The sequence below is a fragment of the Castor canadensis genome, chromosome 4 (assembly GCF_047511655.1).
Source record: "Castor canadensis chromosome 4, mCasCan1.hap1v2, whole genome shotgun sequence".
Lineage (NCBI taxonomy): Eukaryota > Metazoa > Chordata > Mammalia > Rodentia > Castoridae > Castor > Castor canadensis.
In genome coordinates this window covers 166,296,796-166,314,882 of record NC_133389.1, presented here as the reverse complement: position 1 = coordinate 166,314,882, position 18,087 = coordinate 166,296,796, and the positions used below count along the sequence as shown (strand labels likewise).

General features: G+C 51.1%; 2 protein-coding genes across 4 annotated transcripts in view; one reads left to right on the top strand and one right to left on the bottom strand.

The window, feature by feature from the left end:
- The window catches only part of Pnkd (PNKD metallo-beta-lactamase domain containing), a 68,138-nt gene that overhangs the window by 46,998 nt on the left and 3,053 nt on the right, over positions 1 to 18,087 (bottom strand). The window lies entirely within an intron of this gene.
- On the top strand, positions 1,708 to 18,011 carry Tmbim1 (transmembrane BAX inhibitor motif containing 1). 2 transcript variants are annotated; one of them, XM_074071711.1, is made up of 12 exons: positions 1,708 to 1,819; positions 10,557 to 10,798; positions 11,895 to 11,995; positions 12,760 to 12,824; positions 12,961 to 13,014; positions 13,557 to 13,607; positions 14,237 to 14,276; positions 14,597 to 14,634; positions 14,804 to 14,891; positions 15,199 to 15,294; positions 16,280 to 16,333; positions 16,717 to 18,011. In XM_074071711.1, exons 2-12 carry the CDS (start codon positions 10,597 to 10,599, stop codon positions 16,861 to 16,863), a joined length of 936 nt encoding a protein of 311 aa, XP_073927812.1. In that variant the 5' UTR covers positions 1,708 to 1,819; positions 10,557 to 10,596; the 3' UTR covers positions 16,864 to 18,011. The 2 variants fall into 2 exon arrangements, with proteins under 2 accessions (XP_073927812.1, XP_073927813.1); XM_074071712.1 differs by lacking the exon at positions 1,708 to 1,819 and adding an exon at positions 10,156 to 10,310.

Below are 18,087 nucleotides of genomic sequence, written 5' to 3'. Positions count from 1 at the left end.
CAGGGCCAAAGCCTCCCCTCATCCTCCTGACTTATGCGTTGCCCAGAATGTCTGACTCCTGGGAAGCTGAAAAGCTCTACCACTGGAGCTACCCACTTGCCCCTAAATTCCTCTTCCCTCCAGCCTTCTCCTACTGGGATTGAACTCAGGGCTTCCCACTGCAAGTGCTCTACTGCTTGAGCCACGCCCTCCATCTGTTTTCAAGATAGCTTTTTTTTCTTTTTTTGAGATAACTTTGTTAGGTCTGGTCTTGAATTCCAGATCCTCCTTTCCTCTGCCTCCAGCTTTTTTTTTTTTTTTTTCCCCTTTGTGGTATTGGGGATTGAACTTGGGGCCTTATGCTTGCTAGATAGGCATTGGCTTTACCGTTTGAACCATACCTCAGTCTTTTGGTTTTTTGCTTTAGTTATTTTTAGATAGGGGCTAGATGTCCCAGCTGGCCTAAGACTGTAATCCTCCTACCTATACTTCCAGGGTAGGTATCACATGTGTGAGCTACTGTACCTGGCCTTGTTTTTTTGAGACAGGGTCTTACTACACAGACCAAGCTGACCTCTCTGAACTATGCTCCTGACTCAGCCTCTCGAGTGCTGGGATTATAGGTGTGTGCTACCACGCCCGGCTTCTGCTGCATTCTTCATGAGTGACTATGAGGAGTGGGACAATGGGGGTGAACTCCAAAGTCATGCACTGTAGTGGTAATCTACACTGCAATGCAGGATTTAAGATTTAGCATCTACTTTTCAGACTGAAGTACAGTGGCTAAAGAGGGGCTCTGTATGGGGTGGGGGTTCCATAAGATTTTCACGGTCTTGTGACATCACATTCATCTTAGTTCGTGTGTATGCGATGTATGACAATGATCTAATCCCCTAACCTAATGTGTCCCCGTTGTCAAGTCACGCATGACTAGTTCCAGGTAGCGATTATAGGTCCTATGTCTACCACAGCATACTTGAAGTTTTAAACTTGAAAAGTGCATTTATCTTAAAAGCATGGAATTGTGAAGGCTGCTCATCATGGATTTGCATAAGAATGCAATGATGGAAAAATGGAAAATGGAAAGCAAATGCACAAATGGAAAATAAATGTCGTCTAGGATAAAACTGATTATAAAAATCAGCATAATCAAGTGATGGAATACTTTGCAGTGTTCATACTATGTGTTTTTGTTGTTGTTGTTTATGATGTGCTGAGGATCAAACCTGGTGCAGCACACATGCTAGGCAAATGATCTACTACTGAGCTACATCCCCAGCCTTAAAGTTGTGCTTTTGAAAACTAGTTAGTGAAAAGAAAAATGTTCACGATAAATGTTAGGTAAAAGGCAAGCCAGGCATGGTGGCACACGCCTCCTATCCCTCGGGAGGCTGAGGCACCGAGTTCCAGAATAGCCTGTGGTACATAGCAAGGCCCCGTCTCAACAAAAACAAAAACAGAAACAAACCACACATAAGAGCAATAAGCAAAACTTACTGTACAATATGACTCGTCTAGAAAACTAAGTAAAACACAGAGATAAGGCAAAGAAGCACCCTTCCGGGAGTCTGGAGGGGTGAAGAGAAGTTCCTTTCTTCCTGTGCTTGTGTTTTCTAAATTTCCATCACTGGGCAGTTTCCTGTAAAAGTGAAATACCCACGAAGGTGCTCAGTCGTGGGTGGGTCACCCCGCGGACCCCAGCGCCTCCTGGCGGCGCCCCGAGGCCCCGCCCCACGGCGCTGTCCCGCGCGACGGGGAGGGGCGCGGAGCCCAGGCCAGCCCAGCCCAGCCCAGAGCCGGCAGGTCTCGGAGGCCCGAAAGCACGGTCGGATCCGCCAAGGCAAGGCCGGGGGTCAGGGCGGCGGAGGTGGGATTGCGGGCGGGTGGGCACTGGGACAAGAGTGGGGCGGCGCTGCGCCGGGCGCCCAAACTTTCTCGCAGCGGTGGCGGGGCTGGCTCCGGAGTTAGCTTGGGGCTGGCCTGCTTCGGCCCTAGGAGCAGGCGCCACCATGGGGATCGCTCGCCATGGCTGTTGGAGTTTCACTATCCCGGGGCGCCTCGGAAGGGCACGTGGCACCCAGATAGCCTGGCGAGACGGGCAACGCGTCCTGGGCACCGGCGAGCTGGCCAGGGTCTGGGGGGTGACCCCTTCTTACTGGCACGAGCGGCTCGTCTCTCACAGGGCTTTTCACCACGCCAGCCCCGGAGTGGCCAGCTGTGAGTTGGGTGGGGGCTGTTATGGTCCTCAGCTGGTAGGAAAAGGAGGCTCGGCCAGCCTAGAGCCTCAGATTGCCCCGGTGTGAAATGGCGCCGCCAGTCTTGATGTAGACAGGTGAATGAGTACCCAGGTGGTGGGGAGGAGGCTGTAGCTCAGAGATGGGGAGGAAGTCGGTGGGCAGCCCATGGCTTCCGCCTGGGGGAGTGGCCCACCTTCATCGTAACTTTGCCTTCACCCTGTGCTGCTTCCAGCTACTGCCCCGTGGCTGCTTCAGGAACTGTGGGGAAGTACCGTCCTCCTCATGATCACTTTGGGTCAGAGTAAAAACAAAAAGGAAATGGGAAAAGGGAAAGTAAGTGGGGAAGACTGGGAAGGAGCCGGGAACAGCAGAGGGAAGGAGAGGAAGGCTGCTGGGAGGCTGGGCCCTGAGCTTGTTCTTCACAAGTTCCTGTCCTATTGGGGTTTCATCCCCAGCCACTCCACTGCAGCCTGTGGGTGCCATCCATGGCGTTGGAACTCGACCTGGGCATCCTGGACGTGGGATAAGTGGGGAAAGCTGGGAAACCAGGGACAGAGCCAGATGTCATGGAAGGTCCATCAGGTGTCGGGTTCTCTGAGGCTCTGAAATATTCATCTCATTGGTGAGCTTTGGTTTCAAAGCTGGTGCCCTTGGCCTGGCCAGTGTGGCAGGGGGAGCCAGGTCCTTTGTGAGGCTGCTTTGTCTGGAGCAAAGTATACTTTGCTCCTCAGCTGCCTGCTTTCCCTGCCTCTCCAGTCATGAAGACCCAGTTCACTTTATAAAAGTTTAGAGGAAGTGGTAAGACCACTGTGTCAAGGGCCCTGACTTCTTATGCCATGACCTCATGGCCTCACTTGTAAAAAATGAACGCGTAATGACGGGTTACAGTGTAAGCGTCAGGGAGAAACTTATGTCATGAGCTGGGGTAATAGCCACCTTGGCAGTCTCCTCCTTCCCGGCAGAGAGAACCTGTCTACCTCTGAGCACCTCCAACCCCAAAACTTTCACCCCAGGCCTTTCTGAAAGCAGAAGCGCCAGGTGTGGTGGTGCACACCTGTAATCCCAGCACTCAGGAATCTGAGGCAAGAGGATGGAGAATTCGAAGCCAGCCTGGGCTATATAGTGAGTTCCAGGACGGCCTACAGTTTTTGGCTCTGTGTCAAAAACCAAAAACCAAAAAACCCCTAAAAAAAAAAAAAAAAAAGGAAAAAGAACTGAAGCCCTAGTGAAGGGACACACGTTGCTGTGTGTCTTCAGAGCACTAAACTGGGATGATCAAGTTTCTGGGAAGGAGTTCTGCTACCAACATGGCAACAAAATATGGCTAACCATGGCAGGGGCCTTTGGATTTTCCTGGGAATGCTATGGGAGGGATGACCATGACAGAATCTTCCAACTCTAAGTAAAAGTCTGAGATTCTAGGCCAAAACCTGGGTCTATTTTGAAGGAGGAATGACATCCAGGAGTCCACTGGTCAGAGGAAGGTTACTGGTCCTCACTCAGAATGATCTGTCCTTTTCCAACTCCATGGCAGCAAATCCCATCAGGGGGGTTACTGTGGCAGCTGGAACTGGGGGGTGGGGAGAACCCTGTGGAGGATCCTGGCTCTGAGTTACTGAGAGTGAGGGTGCATGCCTGCTTCTGAGAGGCAGCTGGGAGGAAGAACAGGGTTTTATGACATGAGGAGTTAGGACATGCATTTTTCTTGGGGTAGGGTCTATCTGTTAAAACACAGGTGGCGGTTTTGCACAGGCTATGAACAGGTGTCTCTGGATAAAGTGTTTCAGGCTCGAGGAAGTATGGAGGAATGTGGGTTGAACAGGGCTGGCTAGGGCAGGACTTCATGGGAGCTGATATACCACTGTGCTTTGAGAATTTCCAAGGGGACATAGATTGTTTCTGTTTCCTTATTTTTCCACTCACATCTTCTGGGAAGTGCCTGACCAGGTGATCCTCTTTCCACTTCAGGTTCTGATAAATTAGCTTCTGCTCCTCCCCTCATGTGGGCGTTTAGGGGTACTGGAGACCAGGGAGGCCATCTGCCTGGATTCCCACAGCTAGCACATGAGCCCAGCCTCTTGATTCCTGCCCTGCTCTTTCTTTCCTATGGTGTTAAGCTGTCTCTGCAGGTTTTGGGGGTGAGCACCAGGAGGGCTGGCCTGAGGGAACAGTCTGGAAGGAAAGTTATGGCCACCCTCACACCAACAACACACCATGCGCCTCTGCAGATGTCCTGGAACAGTGGCATATAAGTAATGCCCCTAGGGTAGATCCTTAGTGGGGGCCATGTCATTTTGACCTGAAGCCTTCTGTTCTGCTAGGCTACTTATTCAGAGCCAGAAACTGGCAGGGTTGGAGTGGACTTTGTTTTTTCAGTTCAGGAAACTCATCTTACAGATGTAAAAACTGAATCTGGAGATGTGAAGTGGCCTACCCTGACTCATGCAGTGGAGTCAGTATCAAAGTCAGGATCCCTGCCTATTAAGGCCAGACTCAGGTGTCAGATGATTTTTCCCTGGGACAAGGAGTGGGAAGCAATAACACACTTACTCAGCTTCTTCCTGGTCTTTTGCTCTTTTTTTTTTTTTTTTGTGGGACTGGGGTTTGAACTCAGGATTTCAAGCTTGCAAAGCAGGCACTCTACAACTTGAGCCACGCCTCCAGTCCCCTTTTCCCTCTTTACTACCTCACCCTCATCTCCTGTACTGGCGTGTTCATCAGGTGATATGCCTCAGGGGCTCCTGCTCTAGGCAGGTGTAAAGGCACAGGCTGTGAACTTCAAAATAAGACATCAAACCCATTGCTGCTATTTGCCTGCAGTAGGCCTTAGATCTGCTTGTCCTCTTGAATTTGTTTTCCTGTTGGCAGAATGGGATCTTTTGTAAGCATCAGAGGCACCTAAGTTGCTTATAAGTACTAAATACTGACAGTACTCACTACCTTTTTTTTTGTTGGTGGTGGTACTGGGGTTTGAACTCAGGGCCTCACACTTGCCAGGCAGGTACTCTACCACTTGAGCCGCTCCACCAGCCCACCTCACTATCTTTAAGTGCTTGGCTTCCATCCCTGCCCACCGTGGCTTGTCAATCATCCGCTCTGTTTCTCTGCCTCCCCCTCTAACTTGGAAGCTCAACTGAAGGATAGAAGAGTTAAGCACTAAGGAGGTGGGTAGGGGCTGTTTTCAGAAATGGCATCAGCCCTGCTAATGGTTTCCTCTTTCCTTATCTGCACAACCCGGCCATCTTGGGTGCTGACATGACTGGGATTTCTGAGATTACTGCCCAGATGACACAATTCTGCCCACAGAGACAGGATAACAGAAAACTGCATGCCTGGGTTTTCCCATGCTTCTCAGGGTGGCTGGTCTTCTCTTGGAGACTAGAGCCAGCCCTCTGGATCTGAGAGAAGCCCGTCTCTAGCCATGTCTCTAAGGGGCGGGATGACTTGGAACTAGGGAGGAAGTAAGTGTTAGCAGTCTGAGGCAGAGATCATGAAGGAACTGGGGGAATGGGTGGCTTGTTCTGGCTCCTCCTCAGGGGTGTGTGTGCTTGCTTTGTCTTATTGAGTTTCCAGAGTGGGCGGGGCTGGGAAAGGAAGTTCCAAACTGGTATCCAAGAGGACCTGTCCTGGGCTGGAGCAGGAACTTTCCTGGCTCTGAGGTTGTCTGTTCTATGAAATGACCACATGATTTCTAAAGTCCACTCCAGCGCTGATACTTCAGTTTTTAAGACTCCCTCCCCTTCAACTCTTAATCCAGAGGCCAGGATAACCAAAGCGTATGAAGTTGATTCTGGGCTTCTTGGTCCAGAATCAGGCCTAGTGACTGACTCAGACACTCTGGGGTGTATTTTTTACTTCTCTGTCCTGGTGGCTATGCGCTGGAATGGGAGGGCTGTTTTTCTGGGCGAGGGGGAAAACAAAGGAAAAGGAGGGAAGGAGCTGGTCATGGGGACCTGTGCACAGTGGGCAGGGTGTGCTGCATTGCCTGCTGGGTGGGGCTTCCTTCGATGCACACTTTGAGCTATTCTTTCCATTCTGCTCTGGGCATCCGTTCCTGGCAGGCAGAAGGGCAGGATGCCTGGATCAGTCAGCTGCTCCTTCTGCCCCTCCCTCCGACACACAAACCTCTTGATGTTACCCCAGTAGCTCTGTGGATTCCAGAGCCTTAACTCTTCACATGCCCCAGGAGAGCATGACCTCAGCAGGCTGGAAGCAGGGTCACCCGCCCTACTAAGATGCCTGGGGGTAGGTGGGGAGCTGCTTTCCCAATTCTGCATATAAAAATCCTGGCCACCAGCAAATCCTGCTGTTTGGACCCAGAGCCCACCCACTTCTGCTGCCACCATGACTGGGCCAAGGGGAGCTTCTGGTTTCTTTGAGGGGGATTGATTGCTGGAGAGAGAGGAGCAAACAAAATACGTAATTGCCAGTATAGGGCAGAGCCCAAACACCTTGATCACAGGTGTTGGGAGGTGAAGAACGTTATAATGATTCAAGCTGCTTGTAGACACTGGGGGCTGGCAGACAATCTCCCTGTTGCTGATGTTTGCTCAAATAGAAGCTGAATGCTTCCTGCTTTAGGAAAACTCAGGTTTCCAGTTGGGCCTCACAGGCCTTCATAGCCACCAGTGGAACCCAGAAGACCCAACTGCTAGGCTTTGGGCCTTATCCTACTCTGTTTCTCTGTTTCACCTTTTCCTGCCTTCCCCCTACTCTCCATTCATGTCTAGTTCTCCCCATGAGGCATTGCTAGGAAAGTAGCTGACTTCCTCCTTGGGTACAAGTCATCTCAGCAAGGATTACTAGAGAAGGATTTGCCAATGTGAAGTGGCACGGCCCTCATGCATACTGGGTGGGAGCTGAAGCATGTGTGGAAGCTGCTACCCAATGATCCTGGGCCCCCAGAGGCTACTGCTGGTCTGATAGTTTTGTGCTTGGCATGACTCAGGTGAATCTGGCAGAAGCTGGCACCTACATGACTGGCACAAACATGAGGGCTTTCCCCTCTTGCACTTAGGGCCAAATATTTTGAATTATGTCCTGGCACCCAGATCAGCTCTGTGACAAGGATGGGTCACTGCCTCTTGCCTTGTGGCTGTCTGGTGGGAAAAGAGAGGGGCAGGCTGGCTGGCCCTAGGTGAGTGTGTGTCCTTTTGATTATGACCTTTTGAATCTCTGTTTCTGGACAGTCTCTCCCTCATGCCTCTGAATGGGCTGGAGCCTTCTGAGGACAGGCTGACTGTTCAGGTATCCACTTCTGTGTAAGCCTGTTGTCACGACAGGGTCTTAGGCTGGAAGCCATGGTAGAAAGGATGAGAAGTTCAGATAGGCTGTATAAATGGACTCAAGCAGAGGGACTCAGAGGAACTCCAAAGTCAGTCTTGGGGCCCAAGTCTTGACTTCATCTGCCATACCAAGATATCCCTGGAGTTCATTTTTTTTTTTTGTGTGTCAGCATGGGGTTTCAATTCAGGGCCTCACACTTGCTAGGCGGGCGCTTGAACCTCTCCACCAGCCCTTTTTTTTTTTTTGATGGGTTTTTTTGAGATAGGGTCTTGCGAACTGTTTGCTGAGGTTGGCTTTGAACCACGATCCTCCTGATCCCTGCTTCCTGAGTAGCTAGGATTATAGGTGTGAGCCACAAGCACCCTGCTGGACTTCATTCTTTTAAGCCTCAGTGTCTTCAGTTGTTGTGAATAGGGATAGGAACAACAGTATTCACCTTGTTGGGCTACTGTAAGGAGTTAATGAAATAATAACTGAACATAACCAAAATGTAATCCCTATTATCTGGCATTAGGCATCATTCTAAGTGCACTGTGTACATTTTCTCCTCTAATTTTTACAACTCTCTGGGTGATACATACTAGGGTCAAACCCATTTTCTAGATGAAGACATTGAGGCATAGTAAAATAAAGTGCTCAGTGGTTGTCTCTGGTATAGATGGGCTGGTGGCTGAGGCCCTAGAGAGCTGGTCTGGGACCTTCTTGGTGGTTTTCTCTGAAACCAGAAGTGTCACAGGGTGGGGCCAGAGAGTACAGGAGGAAGGCTCATGAGTCAGCAGCTGCTGAACTGGAGTAGACCCTGGAGCCCCATCTCAGCCTGACCCTCCTGTCTGTGAGTCACACTTCCTCCTGTGGCCGCAGCCCCTCTGTCTGTGAAAAAGGAAGGACAGCTGTCTATGGCAAAGGGCAAAGGGAAAAGGGCAGGTTCTATGCAGCCCCAATTCCCAGGATCACAGTCAGCTTTTAAAGCTGTCAGAGAGTTCAGAGATCTGGCCCAGCGCATTTCATTTCACAGAGGTGTACCCTATGAACAAGCAAGAGAAAGTGAAGGGCCAGGTGATGGTGACAGCATGGTTTGGTGGCACAGCTGGGCTCTTGTTCACAGGGTCTTTCTTGCCAGTGCCTCTTGGGTCTGTTTAACCAGGGGTGAATGCCATCATCCTGATGGGGGGTCAGATGGACTTAGGGTGCTGAGATGAGAGCCACAGTGACACACACACTCCAAGGGTGACTTTCCCTGCGCCCTCTCTTACCATAGGACACCATCATTTTAGTGGAGTAAAGGGTGTACTGGAAGGGGTGGGGGTGTTCAGAGAGAAGGAGCCCTTTGCTTCAGGGGAAAGGAGGGACCCAGCTTTTTTCCTTTCTTTTATCCTATTCAAGGGATCTACATATTAAAACTACTTGTGATTATCTTCCTGCCCTTACATAGCCTCAGACATCTCCCAAACCAGTCCCTGGCTCTTCCTAGGCACTCTGACACCATTTTCCCAGGGCCTGCTGGCCTGGTTTGCCCCTCATTCCCTTTCTGTCAGGAAGGCTTTCTTCTCCTTCACCTGACATATTTTTGCTCTGGTTCTATCCTATCTACTCTGGGGAGGTAAAGGACAGCTTTCCTCAAAATAACCTATTCAGAGACCTGGCCTGTTACTTGATCCTGGCTGTCTTCCCTCTCTGAATCACTCTGGTTGTCCTGAGAGAAGACATAAGACAGTCCTTTATCTGATCTCTCAACTGCACTGGGTCCCCTAAAAAGAGAAGCCAGGGCACTCCTGCTTCCAGCAGTGCTCTGAGGGTGGCTGCTAACCTGGATCTTAGTGTTCTTCCTGTGGGATCCTCAAGGTCTTTCCCAGGTGATACTGTGGGCTGGGGGGGGGGGGGCTGTCAAGGGGTGTAGACTCTGACAGGGCTTGTTCCTTACAAGGACACAAGGATCTTCTTTCTCAGACCCCAAATGCCACCTCAGAGGGGGAACACCAGGCTGGGGGACATGTACTTGGCAGAAGAGGTATAAGGAGTACAGCATACCACAAAGGACATGTACCTAGGATCCTAAAGGGTTCCATTCTGGTTGTGCTACTAACCTGCTAGATCCCAGCTGTCACTTCACTGTTCTGGGCCTTGATTCTCACCCGAAATGAGCATTTGGGGCTATACAACCTGGAGGTCCCCTCTACCTGCCATTTGTGGGCTTCCAGCTGCAGAGCTCTTCTTACCACAGAAGGCACTGCCTTCATCTTGTGGCCTCAGCTTGTTTTTATCGTGGCAGGGCACTACCCCTAGGGGAGACTCCAAAGACCCCCTTCCCAGGGGGCTTCTGGGCCCTGTGCTCACTGTGTACTCCCTATCAAGGCCAGTGAAGAAAACAGTGGCACACAGGCTGCCCCAAGTCTATCTGACAAGCCACAACTATTGTCTGAGGGAACCAGAAAGTCCTGTCTCAGGCCGGCCCTCTTTTTGAGGCCTCCCAGTTCAGCCAGCTCCTCCCCTCTGGGGCCTGGCAGCTCTGGCATGGATTGGCATGGTCTCCACCTCCTCCTCCTCCCTGTTCTCCACTTTGAAGCCTTGGCTCCACCCCAGCTCTGGCTCTTCGGATTGGTGCTCTAGCCAGCTGCTGTCGGGGGGGCTGGGCTGACCCTTCCAGAGGATCCCAGCTGGCCCCATGACTCACCGGGGGTTCTGCTGGGTCCATCTGGCTTTTTCCCTGCTTCTACTATCAAGCCACCAACACTAGAAAGTTTTCTTAGATGAGAACAGGGAGTTCCTAGGCTGCTCTGTCATACCACTGATGCTCAGCAGTGACTTTGGGTATCTAACTAATCCGCCTCCTTTCTTATGGCCAAGAAATTGCACAGGGAGGAGAAGGCCATGGACAAAAAGCTGCTGTGAAGGCAGGAGGGCCAGTAACTAGGCTGCTGGGGATGGCCTGTGGGCAGTGAGTGACATGCATGATCTAGAGAGAAACTGGGAGGGCCTCCCCTCCTTGGAGACAGACAGCCTGAAAGAGGGTAAGGGATGAGCATTCATGACTGCTTTGCTTATCTCCCATTGCAGGTCCCAGCAGCTGGGGTTTCCCCTCAGCCTTTGAGAGGCCATGTCCAACCCCACTGCCCCCCCTCCATATGAGGACCGCAACCCCCTGTACCCTGGCCCTCCGCCCCCTGGGGGCTATGGACAGCCATCTGTCCATCCTGGTGGGTACCCTGCCTACCCTGCCTACCCACAGCCTGGTTACGGTCACCCTGCTGGCTACCCACAGCCTATGCCCCCCATCCACCCGATGCCCATGAACTATGGTGAGTACTGGAAAGGGGGGTAGGTGGGAGGCGACAGTGCTTAGGGTTGATGAAGTTACCTCCTTTCCTTCCCTTTCTTCTCTGGTCCTTTTTCCTCTTCTTGTTTTAGCTCTCCCCTTCCTTTTCCCTCACTCCTCTCTGCTTCTCTTAGTTCCTGGCCTCTCCAGCCACTTGCTAGCCTCTGTATTCAGCAAGGAGACTGAGGCTTTCAAGTGGATACCCAAAGAACTGTTTCTGTTTCTGCATAAGGCCACTGCCACCCTGCCCAGGCCCATGTCTTGCTTAGGAACTCCCTTGATTCCTAAGCACTTTGTTGTTGTTTTTATTATCTTAGGGCTGGCACATTATCATCCTTTAGGTAAAGTATGATTTTTGCAAATATCCCAAAGTTATTTGGAATGACCTTTGGTAAACACCATGGCAGGTCAGAAATAGGTGAGATGGGGATGCAGTGAGCCTCTTTTCCGGGGGATGGAACCTAGGACTGTACATGCTAAGCGCATGTTCTACTTCTGAGTTGCAGCCCAGTCCCTCCTGGGTAGATTTTGAAGGCAGTTCCCAAAGAGGCATCTGTGGGATGTGGGAGGTCTGCAGTAGCTCTAGCATTCTGGAATATATGTATGGCCAGCTCTCACCTGGACATGCATGTTCTGGTGCAGATCATAACATATCATTCACAGGTGACAGTTGTGCATGCCCTGGCAGGCCTGTAGTAGACCCCAGCCCTTACCCTGTGCCCCCTGCACACACCTGCACTGTGCAGTTCCCCCCTCCTTTCCTCTGCCCTCCGTCGTGGAACCCTCTGGTCTGCCAGCCATCCTCACTGCTGCCTGGCTTCCTCTTTAGATGGTGACACCGCCACCTAGCACTCAGAGTTCTCAGCAGATGCATGCTGATGGGATGACTCTTATCTATGCCCTCTTGTGCCAGGCCAGCTGGGCTCACTCTGAGAGCGTCTAGAGAGGAGCTTGGAGAGGAGTCCTTGTGCTGTAATACTTGTCTTTGGGCTGGAGATACCTGAGCCCATGAGGCAGTGTCATTGAGGCTTTGGGATGTGTCCCAGGTCCCCAGTTGTTCTTATGTGATATGTCTCTAGGCCCAGGCCAAGGCTATGATGGAGAGGAGAGAGCAGTGAGTGACACCTTTGGGCCTGGAGAGTGGGATGACCGGAAAGTCCGACACACCTTCATCCGAAAGGTGAGATGGGTGGGAGGCAGATGGACTGGAGTCCTCTAGTTGCGGGGGGAATGGGAGAGGGCTGGCCATATTGGTCCTAACATGGGGACACAGTCCCATGTAAGTACACTGGTTGTCTATGTTCCCTCTAGCTCTGCATCCTCCATGGGATTCCCCAGCTCCTTTATCTCCAGCGCCCCACTCCTTTCCATACTTTCTTTCTTAACCTAGTCTAGTCTGCCTAGACTTTGCCCAGTGCAGGGCCCTTCCCAGACATTGTTCTCCTGCAAGACAGGAAGCAGCTGGGAGCTGGAAATGGTAATCCTCACTCCTAACCTGCTCTACCCCTCTCCTGTGTGCTTGGTACCCCACTCAGGACGGATAGATACTCAGTCGTATCACACTGAACTGCTGGAGGTACACAGCCATCATTGGAGGTTCAGGGACAACCAGGCAGGATGAGGTGGAGATAAACTGAGGCTGTATGCTGGACAGCAGGGTAGATGCCAAGGAGCAGTTGGAGGGGAATGGAGGAAGCAGTGATCAAGGCTCCTGAGTGGGGTCACTTCTAGGCCAGGCTGCAGCCTGGGAGAAATCTTTGAGGATTCAAAGAGTAGAACCTTCAAAATGAAAAATAAGCCCCCCTTCTATCACTGAAAAGACAGGGATCGGTAGGAGTCCTATGTCCTTTAGGCTCCTTGGTCTTGGGCTGGCTGCTTTCTAGGGAGAGGCCAGCATTTGGGATGTGAGGATGTGACCTGTGCTCCTGCCCATCTGTGTTCCAGGTCTACACCATCATCTCTGTCCAGCTGCTCATCACAGTGGCCATTATCGCTATCTTTACCTTTGTGTGAGTCTCTGGGGCTCCTGACCACTCTTCCCAGACCTGGGATCTCTGGGTTACTTACTGGGCTGTTTGGAAGGCCTTGGCCACGGGGCAGAGTAACCATGGTGTGACTCCTCTCTTGTCTTCCCTTACTCCACAGGGAACCAGTCAGCGCATTTGTGAGGAGGAACGTGGCTGTGTACTATGTGTCCTAGTAAGTGTGTGCCGTCTTTGCTGGGGGTGAAGGAGGGAGGAGAGGACAAGAAAGGCTGGCAGTCCCAGTGTCCAGCTGACCAGCTTTGCTCAGGGTGGGGATCAACATGCATGCTCTCTGAGAGGCCTTCCCAGTGGCTGGTGCCAGGCTCCTGGGCTGGGAAGTATGGGAGATGTACCCAGATGAGGAGTAACAGGATCACAGGATCACAGAATGCTGGGCGGGGTGGATGTCAATGAATGGCATTTCCTGGATCCTCTTAGTCGATCTCTGCAACCTCCCTAACCTGGCTAAACCCTTGCATTACAGAGTTTCTCAGGGTCCATGGCTGAAGAGTGGGAGGTGGGTGGACTGGAGTCCTCAGGCTGGGGGAATGGGGGAGAGATGAAGAGTATCCTTGCATCCTACTGTGGAGCTTGCCCCCAGACTTCTGAGCAGCCACTGGGGCTCTAGTCCCAGGCTGCTGGGAGTTGCCAGGCTGGCCAGAAGGGACTGAGGGCAGCTCTGAGTCTGTACGCTTTGTCCCATCTCTCTCCCTCCAGTGCTGTCTTCATTGTCACCTACTTGACCCTTGCCTGCTGCCAGGGACCCAGGTGAGTCTCAGACCATGAGGAGGGCAGGGGGAGAGATAGGGACCAACTATTTTGGGAAGAAAGGGACTCCTTATAGTGGTTGAATGGAGACTTACAAAAAAATACTTGTAAGGATGGTGACAACAACAATGATGGCTTCTGTTCAGGTATGTACAAAGTACTGAGTGTGAGATCTATTTGTCTATCTAATCTATCTTTATCTATCTATCTATCTATCTATCTATCTATCTATCTATCTATCTATCTAATCTATCTTTCTTATAGCAACCCAGTAAGATATGTAACATTTTAACCATTTAACAGATAGAAAAGAAAAAAGAAAAAAGGTTTAAAAAAAGGAGGGAGGGGGAGAAGAAAAAAAAAATAGCCAAACAGGAAGAACTCAAGGCTCAAAGAGATTGAACAACTTTCTCACAGATAGTCAGTATAAGAGCTACAAATAAGTCCAGGTGTTTCTGGCACCACGGAGCAGGTCTGTCTCATGTTGTCCTTGTGTAAACATCTGAGCAGGTGCCAAAAGCCATGTGAGTGTCCCTTCCCCAAGAGTAAGGCTTATTCTTACAGGCATAGGCGCCTAATACCTGGCCACCACCCTAAGGCACGTAACCAAGGTTTCTCTTTCCCCTCAGACGCCGGTTCCCATGGAACATCATCCTGTTGACTCTTTTTGTAAGTCTACAAGGTTAATGGGAGGGCTGTCCAGGGAAGGGCTAGGGACATCATTGTGGAAGGATGTCTCTGGTGTTGCCCTACCTAACCTGCCCCCTGCTCTTGGTCTCCTCTGTGGCTGCTCTTTTCAATGCAGTCTTATTTACCCCTTGCTCTGGCAGGCTACTGTAGCCGTCCCCACGGCCCTGCCGTTCTTGTTTTATTTTTTATTTTTATTTGTGGTCCTGGGGATGGAACCCAGGGCCTGGTGCATGCTGGCCAAGCACTTTACCACCTAGCCCTGCAGTTCTTAAGTGTTTTCTTGTTTCTCTTTCCCTCAGACTTTTGCCATGGGCTTCATGACAGGCACCATTTCCAGGTATATTCAGGGACAATCCACCACACACTTGGGAGGGTGTGTTGAGAGGCAGTGGGCTGTTCCTGGCCTGGCAGTCATCTATGGGAGTGGATTCTGGGCAGGAAGTGATATTTGAAGTCATTTTTATGTGGCTTTTGTCTCTGGCTTCTCTCAACTCTTTCTCCCCCAGTATGTATCAAACCAAAGCTGTCATCCTTGCAATGATCATCACTGCTGTGGTGTCCATTTCTGTCACCATCTTCTGCTTTCAGACGAAGGTGAGGATATGGAGGGTCCTTCCCTGACCACCCACTCCCTTTCTTATACACATCTGGCCCTTTGGGTTTGGCACTTGAGCAGGCCTGGGAGAGCCCAGACCCCTGAAAACCAGGGCTTTCCCTGGGAGACTTAATCCTTATCTGTACTTGCAAAGCTGCTTCCTGTGTCTGTCTTTAGCATGTTATGGCCACTGCCATGACCCCAGGAGGCAGCTCTGGGTCTTCCTGGTGAGGGGCAGGGCCAGTGTGGCTGGGCTGCCAGTTAAGGCAGTCATCTGACAGGTGCCTCCTTCTCCCTTCCTGGTAGGTGGACTTCACCTCGTGTACAGGCCTATTCTGTGTCCTGGGAATTGTGCTGATGGTGACTGGGATTGTCACTAGCATTGTGCTGTACTTCAAATATGTGAGTGTCCCATGAAGCTTGGAACCAGTGAACCCAGTGCTCATTACAGATTGCAGACTTCCTATATAAGAAGGTGCAGCAAGGTCCCTCCTGGGCCCATGGCCCCTGGGGCAGGATGTGACATCCAGAGCCTGGCTAGCAAAGGTCCCAATACACAGTGCCTTTTTGATTAGGGTATAATTCATCTCTCTTTGGAGACAGATAGCCCTGGGAGCCATGGTACCTGGACAGCATCACTGAATTCCTATAGGAAGTAGTAGGTTAGTTCTGACAGCTGAGACTAGGTTCTGGGAGGCAGAGCGGGAGTGGAACCCAAAGGTCTAGAAGATGAGTCTGGGTGGAAGGGGTTCCTTGATTCCCATTCCTACTTTGATTCCAGCTGGCCGAAGGATGGCATGGGTAATAGCTGTGGGGAGAACAGTGCTGAAGGGGAAAGATGAGGATAGCTGCCTTCCTCACCATGGGCTAGTAGCTCTGCTAGTGCCTTTCTGTGCATAGGCACCTGCCCACAGGAGGACCCCCAATTCCAATTCTCAAGATAGGTGAGGTGCTTTTCTCAACTCTCTGTCTGCCCCCCTAGGATAGGCTGTAGGAGCTGGAAACTGCTCCACATGGTCTATTGGGTGCTGACCATGACCAGGGCAAAGGCGATGGGACTCTTCAACTGGTGCATGCTGGGTCTGCCCTTCCAGAGCTGTAACTCAGTTGCCTTCTTTTTTCTAGAAGTATAGTGGACACTTCTGTACACTGGCTAGCTCTGGAGATCGGTTTGCCAAACAATGCTGAGACTAGTTTTATATGGCCATTGCAGGATGGCCTCTGCTTTCCCCCCCAAATATATCACCATTCTTAATTTCTCCCAGGATCTAGAAAGACTTGATCTTTTACCCTGGAGAGCTAACTTCCTGGGTGCTTGAGTCCTGAGAGCCTAACGTGATTGTCTTTGCTCAGATTTCTAACACCATTCCCTGTGTCTCTTTCCTAGATTTACTGGCTCCACATGGTCTATGCTGCTCTGGGGGCCATTTGCTTCACCCTGGTGAGTCCCTGGCTCTATGGAGATGGGAACTGAGGGGATGGAAATAGAATTTAGGCATCTTGGGAAGCAGGAACAGGGTTGTGGGTGGTTGTTCCTCTCCCCACTGTCAAAGAGGTTTCTGTGATTTTCTGAGCATCCTGCTGTCTCATTCATACTGCTGGCTGTTAAATTGCTCAGCAGGCTGTATCAGTCGGGCATGTGTCTGTGTCCTTTTAAAGATAGTGAACTGCTTGTGGGTAGAGACCATGTGTCATACTGTTCATTAATGAGTCTCCAAAGCACTCTTCATGGCACATAGGCTAACAGGACAACTCTGTTGAGCAGAAATGAGCTCTGGACACTGAGCCCCTGGTTGCTCACTTCTGGTTTCCCTGTCCCTGCAGTTCCTGGCTTATGATACACAGTTGGTCCTGGGGAATCGGAAACATACCATCAGCCCAGAGGACTACATCACAGGTGCCCTGCAGATCTACACAGACATTGTCTACATCTTCACCTTTGTGCTACAGTTGATGGGGGATCGCAACTGAGGACCACCCATTCCCCCCACCCTGGGCTTTCCCTTCCCTAGAAGGCTGGGCCTCAGATCCTTCCCCTCAAGTAATATGCCAGTTTCCTTTCTGTCCTGGGGATGGGTGGCCTCTCTGGCTGGATGTGTGGAAACCTGGAGGGCTAGAGGAGCTGAGAACTCTTGCCCTTGGTGGGCCTGGTAAGGACTAGGCTGAAGGTGTGTCCTGCCCTCTACATGGCACCGAACTCTTAGCAGCTATGTGGGTGGGTGTGTGAGAAGCCTATTCTATAGTAGAAAGGGAATATGAACATGGAAGGGGCTTCAAGGTGAAGAGATTCCCTTCCCACCTTTGCCACAGGCTCCTAGGCCAGGTAGCTGGTGCTGCTTCCCCTCCTAAACCCAAAAAAGCCAGACAGCTTTGTTACCAGCCCCTGGATTCATAGGCCACCATCCTGTACTCCTTAGGTTTGGCACCTCTTAGCTGGGGAAGGTAGAAGAGATCTGTGCCCAGGGGTCTTTATGCTCCACCGGCACCTTGTTTCAGTAATGTGTATATATTGTTTATCTGGGCTGGGATGGGGGAAGAAGAGTGAGCAAAGTAGAGGGCCCAACATACAGCAGTATCCACCCTGGGCTTCCTCTAGGCTTGGATGGTGGTGGAGAGAGTAGGTCACAGGAGCTACCTGGCACTTAAGAGGAAAACGTGATGGATGAAGGTCAGCAAATGGGGTAGTTTGTAGGCTCTCAAAGCATCCAGGGTGAGGAGACAATGGGGAGAGAGCAGGAAAAATGCCCGAGGGTCCACTACCTGATCTGAGAAATATTGAAGCCCACTGTGGTACCCAAGAAGACTTCTGTGTGCTTTTCTCTGCTAACCCAGGGAGGGCCCCAAGTGGAAGGTGACTTCCTTTCTCCATGTATTTTGAATTCCCTGTGTTGGTTCTTAGACTGGAGCCCCATCTCTCCTGCCAGCTACTGCTTTCTTTGTAATACAAATGCCTCAAGCTGGAATGGTGGGTGGGGGACAGGGTCATCTATTGGGTGGGGTGGAAACCACATCAGCCCAAGGACATTATTAGAATGTCTCTATTGAGTTCTTGACCTAAATATATCACACAAAGGGACATAAACTAGAAGTGTAATAAAGTCTTATGTTTGGAAGTTAAACCCTGTGTGGCTCTGGTTTTCTTCACTGGAAGGTGGTGGCTCTGCCACTGCATCCACTTCCTCCCTCTGTCTGAAC